Here is a 20,711-nt window from a genome sequence, read left to right as displayed (position 1 = left end):
AGAGCAATGGCGGCGATCACCACCACAGCTGGTCCTGCTTCCAAAACTCCCTCCTCTTTGTCTAGAAGGGCTGCGAATCTGTGTCTGTGGTCCACAGTTCTCAGAACAGCAAATATCTTGTCCTTTTGATCTGACACTGCTACTTTATTGCTTCTAGCACCGGGCAGTTGGGGGTGGGGCGAGCTCTGGGAGGGTAGGGAGGGGGCGGCTAGTCTCAGTGCCTAAGGCTTCCGTTCTCCGCTTGGCAGTGAGGGCTTAAACCACCGTTTTCAGCCTTCTTCCCTCAGTCTTTGCTCCGAGATCTCTGCCGTGAGCGTTGGGTTCAGCCGTGTTATATGCTGCCCCCTCAGCCCTGTGGGCCGTAAGCGGAGCCCTAGCAGTCCGAGTTCTTTTTTCTCCTGCAGCTTCGGTAGTTCCGGGATGCAGCGAGCCCGGAGCACTGAGCTAGGTCTGAGTCCTGCGCCCACGCGTCTCCGTCCCCGCACTTTTCCCTTCCCTCCTCTCCCGCTCACGCAATTCGCCCACCTGGAGGTGAATTCAGTAGTGGGCCTCTTCGTCTTGCCTGTCTGCTGTGCAGGGAGTCCTTTGTGGAGTTATTGTTGTCCGATTAGTTGTAAATTCCAGGGGAGCTTTACAGAGGTTCACGTCACGCCGCCATTTTGATGACCAATCTCCTTTTATTATTTCTAAGGGGTGTTTTTGGTGGAATTCTTCGGGTTCTCTATATGTAGTATCATGTTATGCAAATAATGACACAATTTTAGTTCTTCTTTTCCAATCTGGATGCTTTTTATTTCTTTTCTATTTGCTGTGGCTCAACTTTCAATACTTTGTTGAATAAAAGTGGTAAAAGTTGACATCCTTGACTTGTTCCTGATCTTAAAGGAAAAGCTTTCAGCTTTTCACCACTGAGTATGATGTTAGGTGTGGGTTTGTAACATATGGCTTTTATTATGTTGAGCTATCTCCACTTTGCAGAGAATTTTAGTCATACATGTATGCTGGATTTTGTCAAACACTTTTTCTGCATCTGTTGATGTGATCATATGATTTTTAGCATTCATTTTGTTTATGTGGAGTATCAAACATAGATTTGCAAGTACTGAGCCAACCTTGCACCCCAGGAATAAATCCCATTTAATAATGGTGTACAATTTTTTTAATGTATTGCTCAAATCAATTCCCTAGTATTTTGGTAAGGATTTTTGCATCTATGGTCATCAGGGATATTGGCCCATAGTTTTCTTTTTTTGGTAATATCTCTGTCTGGTTTTGGTATCAGGGCTATGCTTACCTTGTAAAATGAGCTTGGGAGCCTTCCCTCCTCTTTAATATTCTGGAATAGTTTGAGAAGGTTAGGTGTTAATTCTTCTTTGAATGTTTGGTAAAATTCAGCTGTGAGGCCATCTGGTCCAGGACTTTTGTTTGTTGCGAGGTTTTTGATTACTAATTTGATTTCACTGGTAGCAATCAAATTTTCTATTTCAGTTTTTCTGTTTCTTCTTGATGCAGTCTTGGAAGAGTGTATGTTTCTACGAATTTATTCATTTCTTCCAGGTTGTCCAATTTGTTGGCATATAATTGTTCATAGTGTTTCCTTATAATCCTTTGTACTTCTGTGGTGTCAACGGTCACTTCTCCTCTTTCGTGTCTGATGTTATTTATTTGGGTCCTCTCCCTTTTTCTCTTGATGAGTCTGGTTAAAGACTTATCAGTTTCATTTATCTTTTCAAAGAGGCAGCGCTTGGTTTCATTGGTTTCACTGTATTGTTTTTCAGACTCTATTTTGTTTATTTCTGCTCTGACGTTCACTATTCTTTTCCTTCTACTCACTTTAGGCTTAGTTTGTTCTTTTTCTAGTTCCTTTACCTGTAAGGTTAGATTATTTATTTGAGATTTTTCTTGTTTTGTTTGTTTGTTTGTTTGTTTGAGGTAGGCCTGCATTGCTATGAATTTCCCTCTTAGGATTGCTTTCACCATGTCCCATAGATTTGGGGTCACTGTGTTTTCATTTTCATTTGTCTCAAGATATCTTTTGATTTCTTCCTTGATCTTGTTAAACTATTCATTGTTTAGGAGCATGTTATTTAGCCTCTATGTGTTTCTCAGTTTTTCTTCTTGTTATTGATTCCTAGATTCATGCCATTGTTGTTGGAGAAGACGCTCAATATGAATTCAATCTCTTTGAACTTATTGAGACATTTATTGTGACCTAATGTATGGTCTATTTTGGAAAATGTTCCGTGTGCACTTGAAAAGAATTTATATTCTGCTGTTTTGGCGTGAAATGTTCTAAAATTATGCTTTTAATAATTAGGTGTCCCTACATTGGGTGAGTAGATGTTCATAAGAGTCAAATCTTCTTGTTGGATTGCTCCCTTTATCATTATGAAAGGTCCTCCCTTGTCTCTTGTTATAGCCTCTGTTTTAAAGTCTATTTTTTCTGATACAAGTGTTGCTACCCCAGCATTTTTTCTTTTCCATTTGCATGAAATATCTTTTTCCATCCCTTTACTTGCAGTCTGTGAGTGTCTTCTATCTGAAGTGTGTCTCTTGCAGACAGCATATGTATGTGTCCTGTCCTCTTATCCATTCAGCCACCCTATGTCTTTTGACTGGAGCATTTAGTCCATTTACACTTAAAGTAATTATTGATAGGTATGTAGTTATTGCCATTTTGTTCATTGTTTTCTCAATGTCTTTGTAGTTCTTCTCTGTTCCTTTCCTACTCTCTTGCATGTTGATGACTTTCTGTAGTGTTGTGTTTGGATTATTTCTCTTTATTTCTCGTACATCTCTTGTAGATTTTTGGTTTGTGGTTACCATGTGCTTCATATATACCAAGCTAGGTTTATAGCAATCTGTTTTAAGTTGATGGTAGCTTAAGTTTCTATGTATTGGGTAGATCTGCCAGAGTGGCGTTATGCGCATGTAACAGGTGCCCACTGGCACAGTCTCCCTGGTCACTTGAGCCAGGTGCTCCAGGGGTGTCCCTCATTTGGGATGTGTGTGCCCTCTTGTGGTAGTTCAGCCTTGATTGCTGTTGCAATGACAGTGGTTGGCATTGACCCTCAGGCTTACTGGCTGTGAGGACTGGCCGTGACTACAGTGGATGAGCTGTTTTGCAGGGGCTGACCCCACCAAGCGGGTTCACTTTAGTGGGGCTCTGGTGCCTGGCAAGTGGCCCTTTGGGTGTATCATTTGTGGAGGTGGTTGGGTGGTGCTCTGGTGTGGTCTGAAGCTGGCCATGGGATGTGTTGGTTCTGGGCCTCTTGGGAGGCGCTCTGCTGTAGGCCAAGATCAACCACTACCTGTGCCCGTCCCGGGGCCACCTGGCAGGAGCTACAAAGTGATCTGCAGTTGGTAGCAGCCTGTGCTGGGCTTGGAAGCACCTGGGAGAGGCTATGTTGGGAACTGAGGCAGCTGCCACTAGTGCCTGGCTTGGAGTCACTTACCAAGAGGTACAGGGCATGCGGAGGTCAGCCACTGCTTGCTTGGGGTTTGTGGACCTTTGAGAGATTTTTGGAAAGTCTGCAGCATGAGCAGAGACTGGCAGTTTGTGTGGAAGCCACTGAAAGATGTTCGGATCGGCCCACGAGTGTGGTGCGGAGGGCTCCCATGGAATCGCCAGCGTGGGGCATATGGTATCAGCCAGGTAAATGGAGTGTTCAGATTTGATGCCCGCCTGCACCTGCCCTCTGTGTGGGGGGAGGGCTCAACAAAGGAGCAATGGCATCTTCGAGCCCTTCTGTTCCCAGAGAGACCTACCCTGATTCCCTGCCCCTCTAGCCCTTGCCCTGATGCTAGTCAATTCAGTTCCTCCCCGGACATCCCTGGTGCTTTTTGAGTCACTGCCCCTGTGCTGGAGCTCTGAGTGAGTGAGTTTGTGAGTGAGTAAGTCTGTGCGTGGGCCCTTTAAGACATGCAGTGCCTAGGTCTTTAGCAGCTTGTTGTCTTTCTCAGACACAAACCTTATTGGTTTAGACAGCCAGGTATTACGGGGACTTCTCTTCCTTGCACCCGTACCCCAGACTGGGGAGCCCAGTGTGGGGCTGGGAATCCTCGCTCCTCAGGGGAGTTATCCGCCCTCAGCTGAGATATCCCTCCTGATTCTTACCCGTCACATCCTGGGTGAGGGACCAGCCCATTCCGCATGTCCGCCCCTCCTACCAGTCTTGGTGTGGCTTCTTCTTTATATCCTTAGTTATAGGAATTCTGTTCCGCTAGTCTTCAGGTGGTTCTCAATGACGGTTATTCTATCATTTCGCTGTAATTTTGATGTGGTCCTGGGAGAAGGTGAGCAGAGGACCTACCTACTTGGCCATCTTGACCGGAAGTCAGTGACTTGGGCGGCCTTGATGATGATCCAGGTATTTTGTCATGCACCCCAGGGAACTTTCTTTCAAGGAGGACTCAGGTGCATCATTACTGTTCTTCTTAGAAATATTGGACTGGCTTAATGAATTCTCTCTCTTCTAGGAACTCAGTGTTGTTTCCTTGATAGGATACTCCCAGAGAGGTAAAGGGCATTACCCAAGGTCACGGGGCATCCGGGTGATGTCCCGTATCTCACTCTAGGGTCTGGTTCATCAGTAGATATTAGCAACCATGTTTCTCAGCATTTACCAGCTAAAAAGGAAATATTTTAAGACAAAGGAAATGCCTTATCAGAGGAGATCACTTCATAAATTACGTAACTGCCTAACCACTATGCTGTATGCCTGAAACTAATATAAAATAATATTGAATATATGTAAATATATTCATATTTTTATATGTGTGAAATATATTCATATATATATTCATATATACATATATATACATATATATATATATATATATATATATATATATATATATATGCCTGCCTGTTGGTGGGAAATATTCATATATTTCCAACCCCCCACGGGATGTAAAGTACAGCATAAGGAATGTAGTCAGTGGTATTGTAATAACTATGTACAGAGTCCGATGGGTAGTAGACTTGTTGGGGTTATCACTTTGTGAGTTATGTAAGTGTTAATCACTATGTTGTTTTTGTACACCTGAAACTAATTTAAAAAATGGAAATGCTGCACCAATTTATTTCACCTACCTCAATTTACTTTTGGGAATCAATTCAAGTGGACTTACTTTAGCAAGTGTATCCCTAAGCAAACTGCTACAGTGTTGGATTGTAGACATCAGGGGCTGTCTCTGCTTTTCCTCCTCCTTTAATTCCTTCTGTGACCCCAAACTTGGCCCATTTATGACTCTGAGGACGTATACATTTGTAGGCGAGACGGAGAAGGATGGGGTGCATTCTAAGGCCTCAGGTGTTAGGGAATCCCTGAAAGAATTGGACCACAAGATAATTGTGGCCCAAAATAGGAGATTGGATATTGGGACCAGTTTCTGGCACAGCTCTTTTTGGCATGCACTCACTTGATAAATCTCCTTTCCATCCATCTGTTCATCTATGTCTCTATGTCCAGGCACTCAGGAGTGGGAGGGGATGTCTATAATGGTTAGAAACTTCATGCTGCTTAGGGTGAAAGCGCTGCCCTGGATTATTGGGCTTCTCTACATTTGTGAGGTCACTCAGATAGGGGTAAGTCAAGTAGAAAACTATTCCAGAGTTTACCACTGTGGCCCAGGGAAGCAAGGACTTTGTTGTATGGACATACCACTTACATGGCTCCCAGCAACATCTCAAGAAATGGGTATTGTATGACACTGTTTGTTAGGTTTGTGAAGGCTGTTCATTCCTGGACACTTCTCCCATTGTGAAGGCATATCTGTTTCCCCCTCTTCTTGGCTCTCGGCAGGCCTGTATTTGCTTTCCCAATGGAGTACACAGGAAGTGATATTTTGCTCATTACAGAGCTAATCTTTAAGAGGACACATAGCTTCTGCCTTGCTGTTTGAGAATTCTGACCAGCCATGTCAAAAATCTGCCTATCCTGCTGGAGACCCCCTTGGAGAGGTCCCTCCAAGGCATGGGTATGTGTGTACATCGTCCCTTACATTGCAGAGTAGTTTAGACATCAGCTGAATACCACTAAGTGACACTAACTTGATTTATGTTTGAAGGGACACTTATACTTTTAATTCAGAAAATAAATGGAATAGAAAATGTAACAATCTTCCATTGAAAATACAAACTAACTTGAAACATTATTATATACATTATTTTAAATGCTCAGCTTTTCATGAAAAGCGACAGAAAGTAATAGTCCACTGAGACCTTTAATAATTGTAGATTCTTGAATGACCGCACCTTTAAAGAAAAACTTGACTTTTCTTATTGGGAAAGGAAGATACCAAGAAACAAAAACAAAAAACTATTCCATGTTCTTGATTTTGGGTGGGGAAAAATCTCCTTGAGAATTTGTAATCAAAAGAGTTCCTTCGTGTAGCTTTGGAATTCACATGAATATTGTCTTCATGGTGCAAACAAATCACTGCTGTAAACTCTTTGGTGGTTTTATCATCATATATATTTCCTAGTAATAAAACTTACTTTTTTCTTCCTTAAGGATTGAAACCATTTTATTAGTGGTAGCAATAGCTGTTCCTTGAAGGCCTTACAGGAAATACACTTGGAAGCCTGACCATTTGCATCATAGCTCATTGAAACTTCCCATTTCTTCAATTCTTTTAAAGTCCTTTTTGGTTCAAATTCTGTAATTTATTTTTATACAAATGAAGAAATGCCTTTGCCTGTCTTATCACAGAGTTTTAAAAGGAATATGTTCCTAATTTTAATATATTTCCCTTGTATTGATTCTTTTTCTCTCACTCTGGCGGTTTCTCAGAAAATTGGCATAGTCATTTCTTTCAACTAATGGCCCATATTTTTCCATCAATTCAAGTACGTGAGGGCATTTTGGGGACCTAAGTAATGTTAAAAATAATTTTTAAATTGGGAAAATTTGAATTTGAGAGTTCTGAACTGCGAAGTAAAAAAATCTGCCAATCTTGCTATTAAATAAGAAATATGTAAGTATCCCTAATTCTGTGTTCTGTCTTTGGAGAAAGTGGTTTTACCACTCTCTGTTCTCTGATTCACCAAGGGTTTTTGATGAGAATTGGAAGTAATAGCTGGTCAATTGTGTCTATGACTGGCAGGAGCACTCTACCAGCCACGTCAGAGAGTTACTTCTAAAGCCACAGTGGCTCAGCCCTGGAAAGAACAGATTCTGCGTTGGAGCTGTGCACACTGAGAAAGAAGATACCTACTGAGACGGGCTGCTCGTGGCTAACTGGGCTCAAATTTAAAAGAAGAACCTAGCAGCAGTTTCTCAACAGGGGCCTTTCATGCAAACCACACTTCAGGGAGAAGCCTGCACTAAGCTGTCTGCCTCTTGCACTGAACTGCCTGCCTGCACTGTGTTCCTGACATAAGGGAGTTCCCGGAATAGTATTGCAACCAATAGGATTTAGGATTTCCTCATCCAATCAGAGCTGCACAGCTCTGTCCCCCCAACAGCATCTTCACCAACCAATCAGAGAGGCTCCATTCTGCCCAATCAGGACAGTGCATTTTGGACCAATCAAAGTGTGAGGATTTGGAGTCCTCATTTGCATGAGGATAGACCAATCAGGGACCAGGGCTGGGGACTTCTGTCTATATAAGTCAGCTCCCAGCTGCTTTGGAGAACACGTTTTCCGTTTTACCTGAAAACAGAGTGTCCCCAGTTGGAGCTGAAGCGTGGAAGAGGAAGACGGCGAACAAAGGAAGAGAGAGAAAAACCGAAGATGACTCGCCAGAGCAGGCAGAGCAGAGCTGTCCAGCTGGAGAGGGGCCTCCCTCCAGGGCCAGTCTCCCAGCCATGCTGCTGTATAATTGCACTGTGACACCGTGAAATAGTTGCCTTCTTCACTTTCACCACACCCAGAATTAGGGATTCCTATTGGTGTTGATTTGTCACCAAGGACCAAAGGTTGACAGAGGAAAATGGCCCCAAAGTGTCCAGAGTCATTCTTATGGCAGCAAGGAGTTGGGTTTTGAAGTTCAGGTTCTCTCAAGGAACTCAAACTGATTTTTAAGCAGTTTTAATATCTTTATAGGTTTTCCCATTTCTGTTTGTTGCCATTTCATGTATCTCTGGCTCACTGAGCATTTTGATCAAATCAGGAGGGAACAGTTAGCCAATTATGTCCCTTAATTTGCACAAATGCTACTGGCCATGTCAGAGTTCCTGCTTGAGCCAGGGCGGCTTAGCCCAGGACAACATTAGATTCTGGGTTAGAGGGAAAGGGCTCAAGTGGCCAGAGTCATTCTGATAGCAGTCAGGAATTGGGTTATGAAGGTCAGGCTCTCTCCAGGAGCCTAAACGGAAATGGAAACGTCTACAATTCAGGTGCCTTTGGTGAAGTCTTTTCAAAGTTCTCCTGCTGGAGTATCAGTCAGCTAACATTATCAGAGGACTTTTTGCCCTATGTAGCATCTTTCTAAGGTTTTTCTGATGGCGGTCACAGGAAGTTCAGAGGTGGACGGATGGATCACTCTGATTGGTGGACGTAGCGATCACTCTGATTGGTGGACGTAGCATCACTCTGATTGGTGGACGTGATGCCAAGCAGGAGCCTAACCGATCACGTGTCACATAGCGTGACTTTGTGACAGACAGCCTCCTGCATGGCATTTTACCCAATCAGAACTGCCCGTGACGTCATGGAATGCAGCCCATATAAACCGGTCGCTGCCCAGCAGCAGCCGCCAGTCCTTCCTCACAAGCCGTGGAGAAGCCGGCTGCGGCATGGCTGAGCCTGTCTCTGAAGCTACTTCCGAGGAACTCCTGGAGGCGGCTGAACCTACCTCTGAAGCTACTTCCGAGGAACTCCTGGAGGCGGCTGAACCTACCTCTGAAGCTACGTCTGAGGAACTCCTGGGCACCGAGGAGCCCGCGGAAGCGCCGGCGCCAGAGAACCCAAAGCAGAAGCAGCCCAGGCGCCGCCGCCGCCGCCGCCGCCGCCGCGGCTGTGCCGACAGTTTCGCCGCCTACTTCTCCAGGGTTCTGAAGAGCGTTCACGAGGACCTGAGCCTGTCCCAGGAAGCCGTGAGCGTCATGGATTCGTTCGTGAAGGACATCTTCGAGCGAATCGCTGACGAGGCCTCGTGCCTGGTCCGCAACACCCGGCGCTCGACCCTCACCTCCAACGACATCCAGACGGCCGTGCGCCTGCTCCTGCCGGGGGAGCTTGGCAAGCACGCCGTGTCCGAGGCCACCAAGGCCACCCTCCGATACAACACTGGCCAATGAGCTGCCTGAGCAACACCTGAACATGGCAACCCAAAGGCTCTTTTCAGAGCCACCTCCCTTCTCACGGAAAGACCTGTAGCCCTAAAAGTGGGATCTACTCTCGTGTTCGATCCCGTGGCTTTCTGCCGACATTGAAAGCCCTTTTACCGTGGACAAAACATTATCAAGTCTACCTTAATAAATGTAGAGAGTGTAATTTATTCCAGGGAAAAGCGTAGATTTTTTTTCCTTCACCACGTTGCCATTCGTGGCTTTCCAAATGGTCACTCCTGACCTAGGTCCGTAGGTCTGCCTTTTCAAGGATATTTGGCTTACAATGACATTTAACTTTTTCACTCTCATTCCCTCGGGAGTGCATGGTGGAATTTTCCAGCAATTCATTATGTCTGATACCGCAACAGATAAAGTTCAGAAGCAGATATAAGAAGCCATCTGTCTTCTGGTAGGCCAGATATTAAGGAGATTTTCAAATATCTGGGAAAAATGTCATTCTCCTCTGTACTCTTTCAGATGAAATAATTTTCATACGAATTTGGAATTGACGTTAACATGATGTGATTGCTTTGTATTATGATTTTAGAGTAAATTTTAAATTTATTAAATCTTCTCTTCTAATATGTCATACAGTGATATTCGCTGATACTATTGACATAATAGCTCTTTGGGCCCTTATTTATTTTTAAAAGTGTAAAGTTTCCCAAGACAAAACTGTTGTAGTTTTGTTGTAGTTTTGTAGTATTTGTAAAATACTCATTTACGTTATGGACAATAATGAATGCAGTTTGCTCCATGGAAAATCATGAATTTTTCTTAACCTTGTTGTATTTCATCCCTTCTCTAAATGACCATTTCTGTTTGTTACTTTTCTACACCTACCTTTCCAGCAATGTATAAGGTCAAAATTAGTTTTCTGTTAATTTTATTTACCATCTTATTCACATCATTGCACGATTGTGTTATGAAAATTTTCAGAAATAGTTTATGTGTGATACGCAGTAATGTTCAGAATCGGATATATCCATCAATGGACGCCTACAATACTTTTTCATCATACCGCACATTAGGCCTGCATTTAAATATATAAATGAAGAATGATACACAGTACAGAAATCAATTTTTAAAATTTTTTAAATTTTTAAAATTTTTAAAACAAATAACTTTTTCAATTCCCTGCTTTGTGAAATTTTTATTTGAGTACAACCCTGTTGTATTGTTATACCCAGTGTGTGGCACTGAACAGCATCTCAACAAGTGTGTGTGCATGGCACTACATTTCAGATTGAGGACGGCTCTCGTTCCTCGACACTCTTTCCATTGAAAGGTCCTGTCTGTTTTACCCTGCTCTCGACCCTGGGCAGACATGTGATTTCTTTGACCAGTGGAACATGGTAGAAATGAAGTTATGCCAATTACAGATCTAATCTTTAGAAGGACAGGCGGCTTCTGCCTTGCTTGTTGAGACCTCTGAGCTGCCTTGTAGGAAGTCTCCCTATCCTGCTGGAGACACCAAATGGATAGGCTTTGAGACTGTGTGGGGAGGTACAGGAGCCCAACTGAGCCTTGCCCTCCAACCAGCTCCTCCAAGGCAACAGGTGTGTGAGTGCAAGTTGTCTCAAAACTTGCAGAGTAGCTTTGATATCGGCTAAGTACTAATGAGTGACCCTAATCAGATTTGTCATTTTAAAACAATTTTAAGGGCCACTTACATTTCTTACTTGCACACTATTTGCACACTACTAGATTAGCAAAAAACCTCCTATTCCAAAAAAAATAGAAATAGTTGAAAAAAAATCACAAACATTATTTTAAATGGTTGGATGAGCTGGAAAATAGCTAGAAATTAATAGACAACTGATATCTTTGTATCAATCCCAGACCCTTGAGAGACAACACTCTTAGTAAAAAGCTGGGTTTTTCCTGTGGAGAAAGGAAGATGACAAGGAAATGTGTATATCTTGGTCTTGTGTATGGATGGGGGGAAAAGGTTCCTTTGATAATTTCAAATCAGTATTCTGCCTTTACATGGCTTTGGTATTCCAATGAATGCTATCAGCATGGCTCAAGGGATTCTGGTGAAAACCCAGACATGGGGCAAATGTTAGTCAAATCCTCTGTGGAGGAGCTCCAAACTTGCTCATAATAGAAAAACAAAACAAAACAAAACAAAAAACAAAACACCAACATATTGTCCTACAAAGACTTATAATCAGGAGCAAACAATTGAAAAAGTGTTGACACGTTAAGTAAATGACAAGATATAAACAATCATAAGGAAGAAACAACCAAATATCACAAAGAATCAAATACAATTTCTGAAAGTGCAAAACAGAACCACTGGAACAAAAAGTTTAATGTATATTAAATAATTGATTAACACACCTGGATAAGGAATTAATGTATTGGAACATGGATGAAAGAAATCATGGAATGCCTCCTAGAGAGATAAAGAGAAAGGAAAGGTGAAGAGACATAATGCACAGAACTAAAACGCATAAACTACATCCTATAGGAGTTTATGAAGGAGATATTGGACAAACTGGGGAAGGATAATATTCAAAGAGGAAAAATAGCTGGTAATTTTTCATAGTGAAGGAAATACATGATTGTGTAGAATTGTTGCCCAGCAATGAAAACATAGGTACATAAAAACAGAGAGTGACAGTAAAAAACAGTTCCCATAATGGTGATGGCTAAGTGCCACTTAGCGGGAATTTTATGGCCTCAAGTGCTTCTTAAAATTAGGAAGACTTGAGCAGGCATTTCACAGAAGAGGAAGTACGAATGAAAGAAAAATACACAGAAAAATACACATCACCTCACAAGTAGTCTGAGAAATAAATGCCTACCAAAACCATGACGAGATACTATTTCACATCATCAAAGCAGTGAGAATGAAAAAGACTGACCGCCTCAAATGTTGGTGAGGAGATAAGGCCATGGGGTCTTTTGAATCCACTGCTAGTAGGAGTGGAAGGTGGTCTGAGGCCTTTTGAGAGCAATCTGGCATATCGATTAACACGCAGGAGATGTACCCACTGCTGACTGCAACAATTCCGCTCCTAGGTACCTACTCTAGAGGCCTGAGTACAAAGAGACATGTATGAGAATGTTCTTAGTGGCACTGCATTAACAAAAAATTTAGATAAAACCTAAATGGTCATCAACAGTAACGTGGATGAACAAATTGTAATATAGTGATACAATCGAATGTCATTCATCATGAAAATAAGTGAAGCAGAGCTACCGATATCATTATGGCTGTACCTCACATACAATAGTAAGAGAAAACAGCATGATACAGAAGAATACTTGCATCATTATATAATTTATATAAAGTAAAGAAACGTGCAAACACTGATATCACTATATGTTGCTTTGCACTTTGTAACTATGCAGCAGAAATATAAAGAAGATCATGGACATGAGAAACATCAACTTAAAATAGGAGTTACTACTGAGAAGGAAGGAGGAATGGGTGTAAGGGAGGGGTCCATGGGCGTTTCGAGGGTACCTGTCATTTTATTCTTTGAGTTTACGGTAGTAGGTGGCTGTTTGATTATAGGTTTCTTTCTATTTTTTCATTCAACTAAAATGTTGTCTAAAGTTTTTCTAAATTAGGATGATCATTGTCAACTCTGCTGTCCCTCACTCCCCTCGTCCAGTCAGCCTTGCTACCCCTTGCTACCTGTGTTACCTCCCAAGTGGCCCCTGAATCTCTCCCCTCCATTCCATCCCCACTGCCTCTTACCAAGCCTTTATCATCATTATCTGGAATTAGGCAGCCACCTCCTGCCTTGGGCCTTGGGCCTTGCAAATCTAGCTCTATACTACTTCCTGAATGATATAAGTAAAAAGCAAATCTGACATTCTGTCACGGAAAACCCTTCAAGGCTCCCCACTGCCTAGAGGACAAGTTCCTTAATATGGCAAGCTCCTTCATGATCTGGCCCTTGCTTTTCTATCCAGTCTCATCTGTCACCACTTCCTGCCTTGCACCACTGTAAGTTCCCAAGAGGCTGAACTACTTGCAACCGCTCCCCCCTCTCCACAGATATACCACCTCATCCTGGTTTGCCTAGGTCTTTCCCATCTCAGCACTAACACCCCCACGTCCTGGGAGCCCTTCAGTCTCCAGCAACCCGGGACTGTCCTGGTATTAACGCTGAAAGTCCTGCATCCCGGGAAGCCCTTCAGGACTTGACAAACCAGGATAGTTGGTCACCCTAGTTGCCCAGCCTCCATACTGCTTTATGGCTGAATCAGCCTCCTGCTGTTTCCATCACTTAGGATGTCTGCCTTAGCTCTTGCCGCCTGCTTCTTCTAAAAACAGGACTCGAAACAAACAACAAAGGAAATATGAGATAGAACGTGAAAGACAGCTACAAAACCCCATAACTTATACGACCAAAAAGAGTTTCCTGACTAGCCCCCCAGACGGGTTGAATGCCCCACCTCTGGACTCCCACAATAACCTGAGCACATCTCTTTCCAACATTTCATATATTACAAATATCTGACAAAAGCATCTGCCTCTACCCTCCAGATTCTAACCAGTTAATGGGCTCTCAGCTTATTCCTTTGTGATCCCCAGCACCCAGCAGATCTGATGGAGTAGGTACTCAGTGAATGATTGATAAATGAGTAGACAAATCCAGGCTGTGCTGTGAACCCTAATGTAGGATTTCCTGACCCTTCTTCAGGAAAGCACAGCTGAAATGTTGTGGTTGGAGAAGTGAAAATTTCTCGAAAGTGGAGATTCAAGGTTTTTCTTTTTCTATCATAACAAACTACCAATTTTTATCCTGTCACACAGAAAAACAAAAAATAATACTCCGAGTATGTTGTACAGTTTATATAAATGATTTCACACAGATTTAACAGTTTTATTCTCTTTCTGATAGTTGACTTTTTCCCTTCTAAGAAGTTAGGACGGGCCACGTGAATACTCCCTTAATGGATCTCTGCAACCCTATGAGCTAAGTACTGTTTATATCACCGATGGACAGAGAATAAACCTATAGACTAGAAAAGAGACTCCATCACCATGCTTCACAGAGGTCAGGAAGCATGATCCGTGTGAAATAATTGATATAAACTGTACAACATACTCAGAGGATTATTATTTTGTTTTTCTGTGTGACAGGATAAAAATCAGTAGTTTGGGGATTTGACCTCAGCTGCACTTGACACCCAAGCCCAGCATCTTGCTCCTTGTACAATGCCACCTCCCAAAACAGGGCAGGGGGAGGCATCCTATGAGTAGAAGCTGGCGGTGGAATTGTATGCTGCCTTGGCAGGCCAGTTGACGCAGGAGGTGAAACTGGATGCCTCCAGCTCCCTCGCTGACGTTTCCCAAATTTAATCCCTGAGAGCCAGGTCAGGGGTAGCGGTAGAAAAGCTGGAGCTCAGGCAGAGAAGGGTTTTTCCCCCTGGTCTGAGTGAAGGCCTTTGGAAAATCTGGGGGGACCAAAAAGACAGCACATGTACCCCTGGAGCACTCACCTGTAGGAGGCCTTGCTCTACTGGACCCAGGCAAAGCCTTCCTGATGACAGTCTCATGACCCTGAAGTGCTCAGGCACAGGGCCAGAGATTTGAGCACTGTGTTTTACTAACCCTCTAGCCTGTTTACTTACCCTCTAGCCTATTCCACTCAGTGATAGCCATTTTAGTTGAATGAAAAAATAGAAAGAAACCTATAATCAAACAGCCACCTACTACCGTAAACTCAAAGAATAAAATGACAGGTACCCTCGAAACGCCCATGGACCCCTCCCTTACACCCATTCCTCCTTCCTTCTCAGTAGTAACTCCTATTTTAAGTTGATGTTTCTCATGTCCATGATCTTCTTTATATTTCTGCTGCATAGTTACAAAGTGCAAAGCAACATATAGTGATATCAGTGTTTGCACGTTTCTTTACTTTATATAAATTATATAATGATGCAAGTATTCTTCTGTATCATGCTGTTTTCTCTTACTATTGTATGTGAGGTACAGCCATAATGATATCGGTAGCTCTGCTTCACTTATTTTCATGATGAATGACATTCGATTGTATCACTATATTACAATTTGTTCATCCACGTTACTGTTGATGACCATTTAGGTTTTATCTAAATTTTTTGTTAATGCAGTGCCACTAAGAACATTCTCATACATGTCTCTTTGTACTCAGGCCTCTAGAGTAGGTACCTAGGAGCGGAATTGTTGCAGTCAGCAGTGGGTACATCTCCTGCGTGTTAATCGATATGCCAGATTGCTCTCAAAAGGCCTCAGACCACCTTCCACTCCTACTAGCAGTGGATTCAAAAGACCCCATGGCCTTATCTCCTCACCAACATTTGAGGCGGTCAGTCTTTTTCATTCTCACTGCTTTGATGATGTGAAATAGTATCTCGTCATGGTTTTGGTAGGCATTTATTTCTCAGACTACTTGTGAGGTGATGTGTATTTTTCTGTGTATTTTTCTTTCATTCGTACTTCCTCTTCTGTGAAATGCCTGCTCAAGTCTTCCTAATTTTAAGAAGCACTTGAGGCCATAAAATTCCCGCTAAGTGGCACTTAGCCATCACCATTATGGGAACTGTTTTTTACTGTCACTCTCTGTTTTTATGTACCTATGTTTTCATTGCTGGGCAACAATTCTACACAATCATGTATTTCCTTCACTATGAAAAATTACCAGCTATTTTTCCTCTTTGAATATTATCCTTCCCCAGTTTGTCCAATATCTCCTTCATAAACTCCTATAGGATGTAGTTTATGCGTTTTAGTTCTGTGCATTATGTCTCTTCACCTTTCCTTTCTCTTTATCTCTCTAGGAGGCATTCCATGATTTCTTTCATCCATGTTCCAATACATTAATTCCTTATCCAGGTGTGTTAATCAATTATTTAATATACATTAAACTTTTTGTTCCAGTGGTTCTGTTTTGCACTTTCAGAAATTGTATTTGATTCTTTGTGATATTTGGTTGTTTCTTCCTTATGATTGTTTATATCTTGTCATTTACTTAACGTGTCAACACTTTTTCAATTGTTTGCTCCTGATTATAAGTCTTTGTAGGACAATATGTTGGTGTTTTGTTTTTTGTTTTGTTTTGTTTTGTTTTTCTATTATGAGCAAGTTTGGAGCTCCTCCACAGAGGATTTGACTAACATTTGCCCCATGTCTGGGTTTTCACCAGAATCCCTTGAGCCATGCTGATAGCATTCATTGGAATACCAAAGCCATGTAAAGGCAGAATACTGATTTGAAATTATCAAAGGAACCTTTTCCCCCCATCCATACACAAGACCAAGATATACACATTTCCTTGTCATCTTCCTTTCTCCACAGGAAAAACCCAGCTTTTCACTAAGAGTGTTGTCTCTCAAGGGTCTGGGATTGATACAAAGATATCAGTTGTCTATTAATTTCTAGCTATTTTCCAGCTCATCCAACCATTTAAAATAATGTTTGTGATTTTTTTTCAACTATTTCTATTTTTTTTGGAATAGGAGGTTTTTTGCTAATCTAGTAGTGTGCAAATAGTGTGCAAGTAAGAAATGTAAGTGGCCCTTAAAATTGTTTTAAAATGACAAATCTGATTAGGGTCACTCATTAGTACTTAGCCGATATCAAAGCTACTCTGCAAGTTTTGAGACAACTTGCACTCACACACCTGTTGCCTTGGAGGAGCTGGTTGGAGGGCAAGGCTCAGTTGGGCTCCTGTACCTCCCCACACAGTCTCAAAGCCTATCCATTTGGTGTCTCCAGCAGGATAGGGAGACTTCCTACAAGGCAGCTCAGAGGTCTCAACAAGCAAGGCAGAAGCCGCCTGTCCTTCTAAAGATTAGATCTGTAATTGGCATAACTTCATTTCTACCATGTTCCACTGGTCAAAGAAATCACATGTCTGCCCAGGGTCGAGAGCAGGGTAAAACAGACAGGACCTTTCAATGGAAAGAGTGTCGAGGAACGAGAGCCGTCCTCAATCTGAAATGTAGTGCCATGCACACACACTTGTTGAGATGCTGCTCAGTGCCACACACTGGGTATAACAATACAACAGGGTTGTACTCAAATAAAAATTTCACAAAGCAGGGAATTGAAAAAGTTATTTGTTTTAAAAATTTTAAAAATTTAAAAAATTTTAAAAATTGATTTCTGTACTGTGTATCATTCTTCATTTATATATTTAAATGCAGGCCTAATGTGCGGTATGATGAAAAAGTATTGTAGGCGTCCATTGATGGATATATCCGATTCTGAACATTACTGCGTATCACACATAAACTATTTCTGAAAATTTTCATAACACAATCGTGCAATGATGTGAATAAGATGGTAAATAAAATTAACAGAAAACTAATTTTGACCTTATACATTGCTGGAAAGGTAGGTGTAGAAAAGTAACAAACAGAAATGGTCATTTAGAGAAGGGATGAAATACAACAAGGTTAAGAAAAATTCATGATTTTCCATGGAGCAAACTGCATTCATTATTGTCCATAACGTAAATGAGTATTTTACAAATACTACAAAACTACAACAAAACTACAACAGTTTTGTCTTGGGAAACTTTACACTTTTAAAAATAAATAAGGGCCCAAAGAGCTATTATGTCAATAGTATCAGCGAATATCACTGTATGACATATTAGAAGAGAAGATTTAATAAATTTAAAATTTACTCTAAAATCATAATACAAAGCAATCACATCATGTTAACGTCAATTCCAAATTCGTATGAAAATTATTTCATCTGAAAGAGTACAGAGGAGAATGACATTTTTCCCAGATATTTGAAAATCTCCTTAATATCTGGCCTACCAGAAGACAGATGGCTTCTTATATCTGCTTCTGAACTTTATCTGTTGCGGTATCAGACATAATGAATTGCTGGAAAATTCCACCATGCACTCCCGAGGGAATGAGAGTGAAAAAGTTAAATGTCATTGTAAGCCAAATATCCTTGAAAAGGCAGACCTACGGACCTAGGTCAGGACTGACCATTTGGAAAGCCACGAATGGCAACGTGGTGAAGGAAAAAAAATCTACGCTTTTCCCTGGAATAAATTACACTCTCTACATTTATTAAGGTAGACTTGATAATGTTTTGTCCACGGTAAAAGGGCTTTCAATGTCGGCAGAAAGCCACGGGATCGAACACGAGAGTAGATCCCACTTTTAGGGCTACAGGTCTTTCCGTGAGAAGGGAGGTGGCTCTGAAAAGAGCCTTTGGGTTGCCATGTTCAGGTGTTGCTCAGGCAGCTCATTGGCCAGTGTTGTATCGGAGGGTGGCCTTGGTGGCCTCGGACACGGCGTGCTTGCCAAGCTCCCCCGGCAGGAGCAGGCGCACGGCCGTCTGGATGTCGTTGGAGGTGAGGGTCGAGCGCCGGGTGTTGCGGACCAGGCACGAGGCCTCGTCAGCGATTCGCTCGAAGATGTCCTTCACGAACGAATCCATGACGCTCACGGCTTCCTGGGACAGGCTCAGGTCCTCGTGAACGCTCTTCAGAACCCTGGAGAAGTAGGCGGCGAAACTGTCGGCACAGCCGCGGCGGCGGCGGCGGCGGCGGCGGCGCCTGGGCTGCTTCTGCTTTGGGTTCTCTGGCGCCGGCGCTTCCGCGGGCTCCTCGGTGCCCAGGAGTTCCTCAGACGTAGCTTCAGAGGTAGGTTCAGCCGCCTCCAGGAGTTCCTCGGAAGTAGCTTCAGAGGTAGGTTCAGCCGCCTCCAGGAGTTCCTCGGAAGTAGCTTCAGAGACAGGCTCAGCCATGCCGCAGCCGGCTTCTCCACGGCTTGTGAGGAAGGACTGGCGGCTGCTGCTGGGCAGCGACCGGTTTATATGGGCTGCATTCCATGACGTCACGGGCAGTTCTGATTGGGTAAAATGCCATGCAGGAGGCTGTCTGTCACAAAGTCACGCTATGTGACACGTGATCGGTTAGGCTCCTGCTTGGCATCACGTCCACCAATCAGAGTGATGCTACGTCCACCAATCAGAGTGATCGCTACGTCCACCAATCAGAGTGATCCATCCGTCCACCTCTGAACTTCCTGTGACCGCCATCAGAAAAACCTTAGAAAGATGCTACATAGGGCAAAAAGTCCTCTGATAATGTTAGCTGACTGATACTCCAGCAGGAGAACTTTGAAAAGACTTCACCAAAGGCACCTGAATTGTAGACGTTTCCATTTCCGTTTAGGCTCCTGGAGAGAGCCTGACCTTCATAACCCAATTCCTGACTGCTATCAGAATGACTCTGGCCACTTGAGCCCTTTCCCTCTAACCCAGAATCTAATGTTGTCCTGGGCTAAGCCGCCCTGGCTCAAGCAGGAACTCTGACATGGCCAGTAGCATTTGTGCAAATTAAGGGACATAATTGGCTAACTGTTCCCTCCTGATTTGATCAAAATGCTCAGTGAGCCAGAGATACATGAAATGGCAACAAACAGAAATGGGAAAACCTATAAAGATATTAAAACTGCTTAAAAATCAGTTTGAGTTCCTTGAGAGAACCTGAACTTCAAAACCCAACTCCTTGCTGCCATAAGAATGACTCTGGACACTTTGGGGCCATTTTCCTCTGTCAACCTTTGGTCCTTGGTGACAAATCAACACCAATAGGAATCCCTAATTCTGGGTGTGGTGAAAGTGAAGAAGGCAACTATTTCACGGTGTCACAGTGCAATTATACAGCAGCATGGCTGGGAGACTGGCCCTGGAGGGAGGCCCCTCTCCAGCTGGACAGCTCTGCTCTGCCTGCTCTGGCGAGTCATCTTCGGTTTTTCTCTCTCTTCCTTTGTTCGCCGTCTTCCTCTTCCACGCTTCAGCTCCAACTGGGGACACTCTGTTTTCAGGTAAAACGGAAAACGTGTTCTCCAAAGCAGCGGGGAGCTGACTTATATAGACAGAAGTCCCCAGCCCTGGTCCCTGATTGGTCTATCCTCATGCAAATGAGGACTCCAAATCCTCACACTTTGATTGGTCCAAAATGCACTGTCCTGATTGGGCAGAATGGAGCCTCTCTGATTGGTTGGTGAAGATGCTGTTGGGGGGACAGAGCTGTGCAGCTCTGATTGGATGAGGAAATCCTAAATCCTATTGGTTGCAATACTATTCCGGGAACTCCCTTATGTCAGGAACACAGTGCAGGCAGGCAGTTCAGTGCAAGAGGCAGACAGCTTAGTGCAGGCTTCTCCCTGAAGTGTGGTTTGCATGAAAGGCCCCTGTTGAGAAACTGCTGCTAGGTTCTTCTTTTAAATTTGAGCCCAGTTAGCCACGAGCAGCCCGTCTCAGTAGGTATCTTCTTTCTCAGTGTGCACAGCTCCAACGCAGAATCTGTTCTTTCCAGGGCTGAGCCACTGTGGCTTTAGAAGTAACTCTCTGACGTGGCTGGTAGAGTGCTCCTGCCAGTCATAGACACAATTGACCAGCTATTACTTCCAATTCTCATCAAAAACCCTTGGTGAATCAGA

At 43.0% G+C, this 20,711-nt stretch overlaps 2 protein-coding genes across 2 annotated transcripts; one reads left to right on the top strand and one right to left on the bottom strand.

Moving 5' to 3' along the window:
• Positions 1-8,744: 8,744 nt before the first annotated feature.
• On the top strand, positions 8,745-9,248 carry LOC308495011 (histone H2B type 2-E-like; the record flags this gene model as incomplete). The annotated part of the gene is made up of 1 exon (XM_081043011.1): positions 8,745-9,248. One exon carries the CDS (start codon positions 8,745-8,747, stop codon positions 9,246-9,248), a length of 504 nt encoding a protein of 167 aa, XP_080899137.1.
• A 9,256-nt stretch (positions 9,249-18,504) lies between these two features.
• Positions 18,505-19,008, bottom strand: LOC308495010 (histone H2B type 2-E-like; the record flags this gene model as incomplete). The annotated part of the gene is made up of 1 exon (XM_081043010.1): positions 18,505-19,008. One exon carries the CDS (start codon positions 19,006-19,008, stop codon positions 18,505-18,507), a length of 504 nt encoding a protein of 167 aa, XP_080899136.1.
• Positions 19,009-20,711: the final 1,703 nt, after the last annotated feature.

The sequence above is a fragment of the Rhinolophus hipposideros genome (assembly GCF_964194185.1).
Source record: "Rhinolophus hipposideros genome assembly, chromosome: X".
NCBI classification, from domain to species: domain Eukaryota; kingdom Metazoa; phylum Chordata; class Mammalia; order Chiroptera; family Rhinolophidae; genus Rhinolophus; species Rhinolophus hipposideros.
This window is presented reverse-complemented; position numbering and strand designations above follow the sequence as displayed.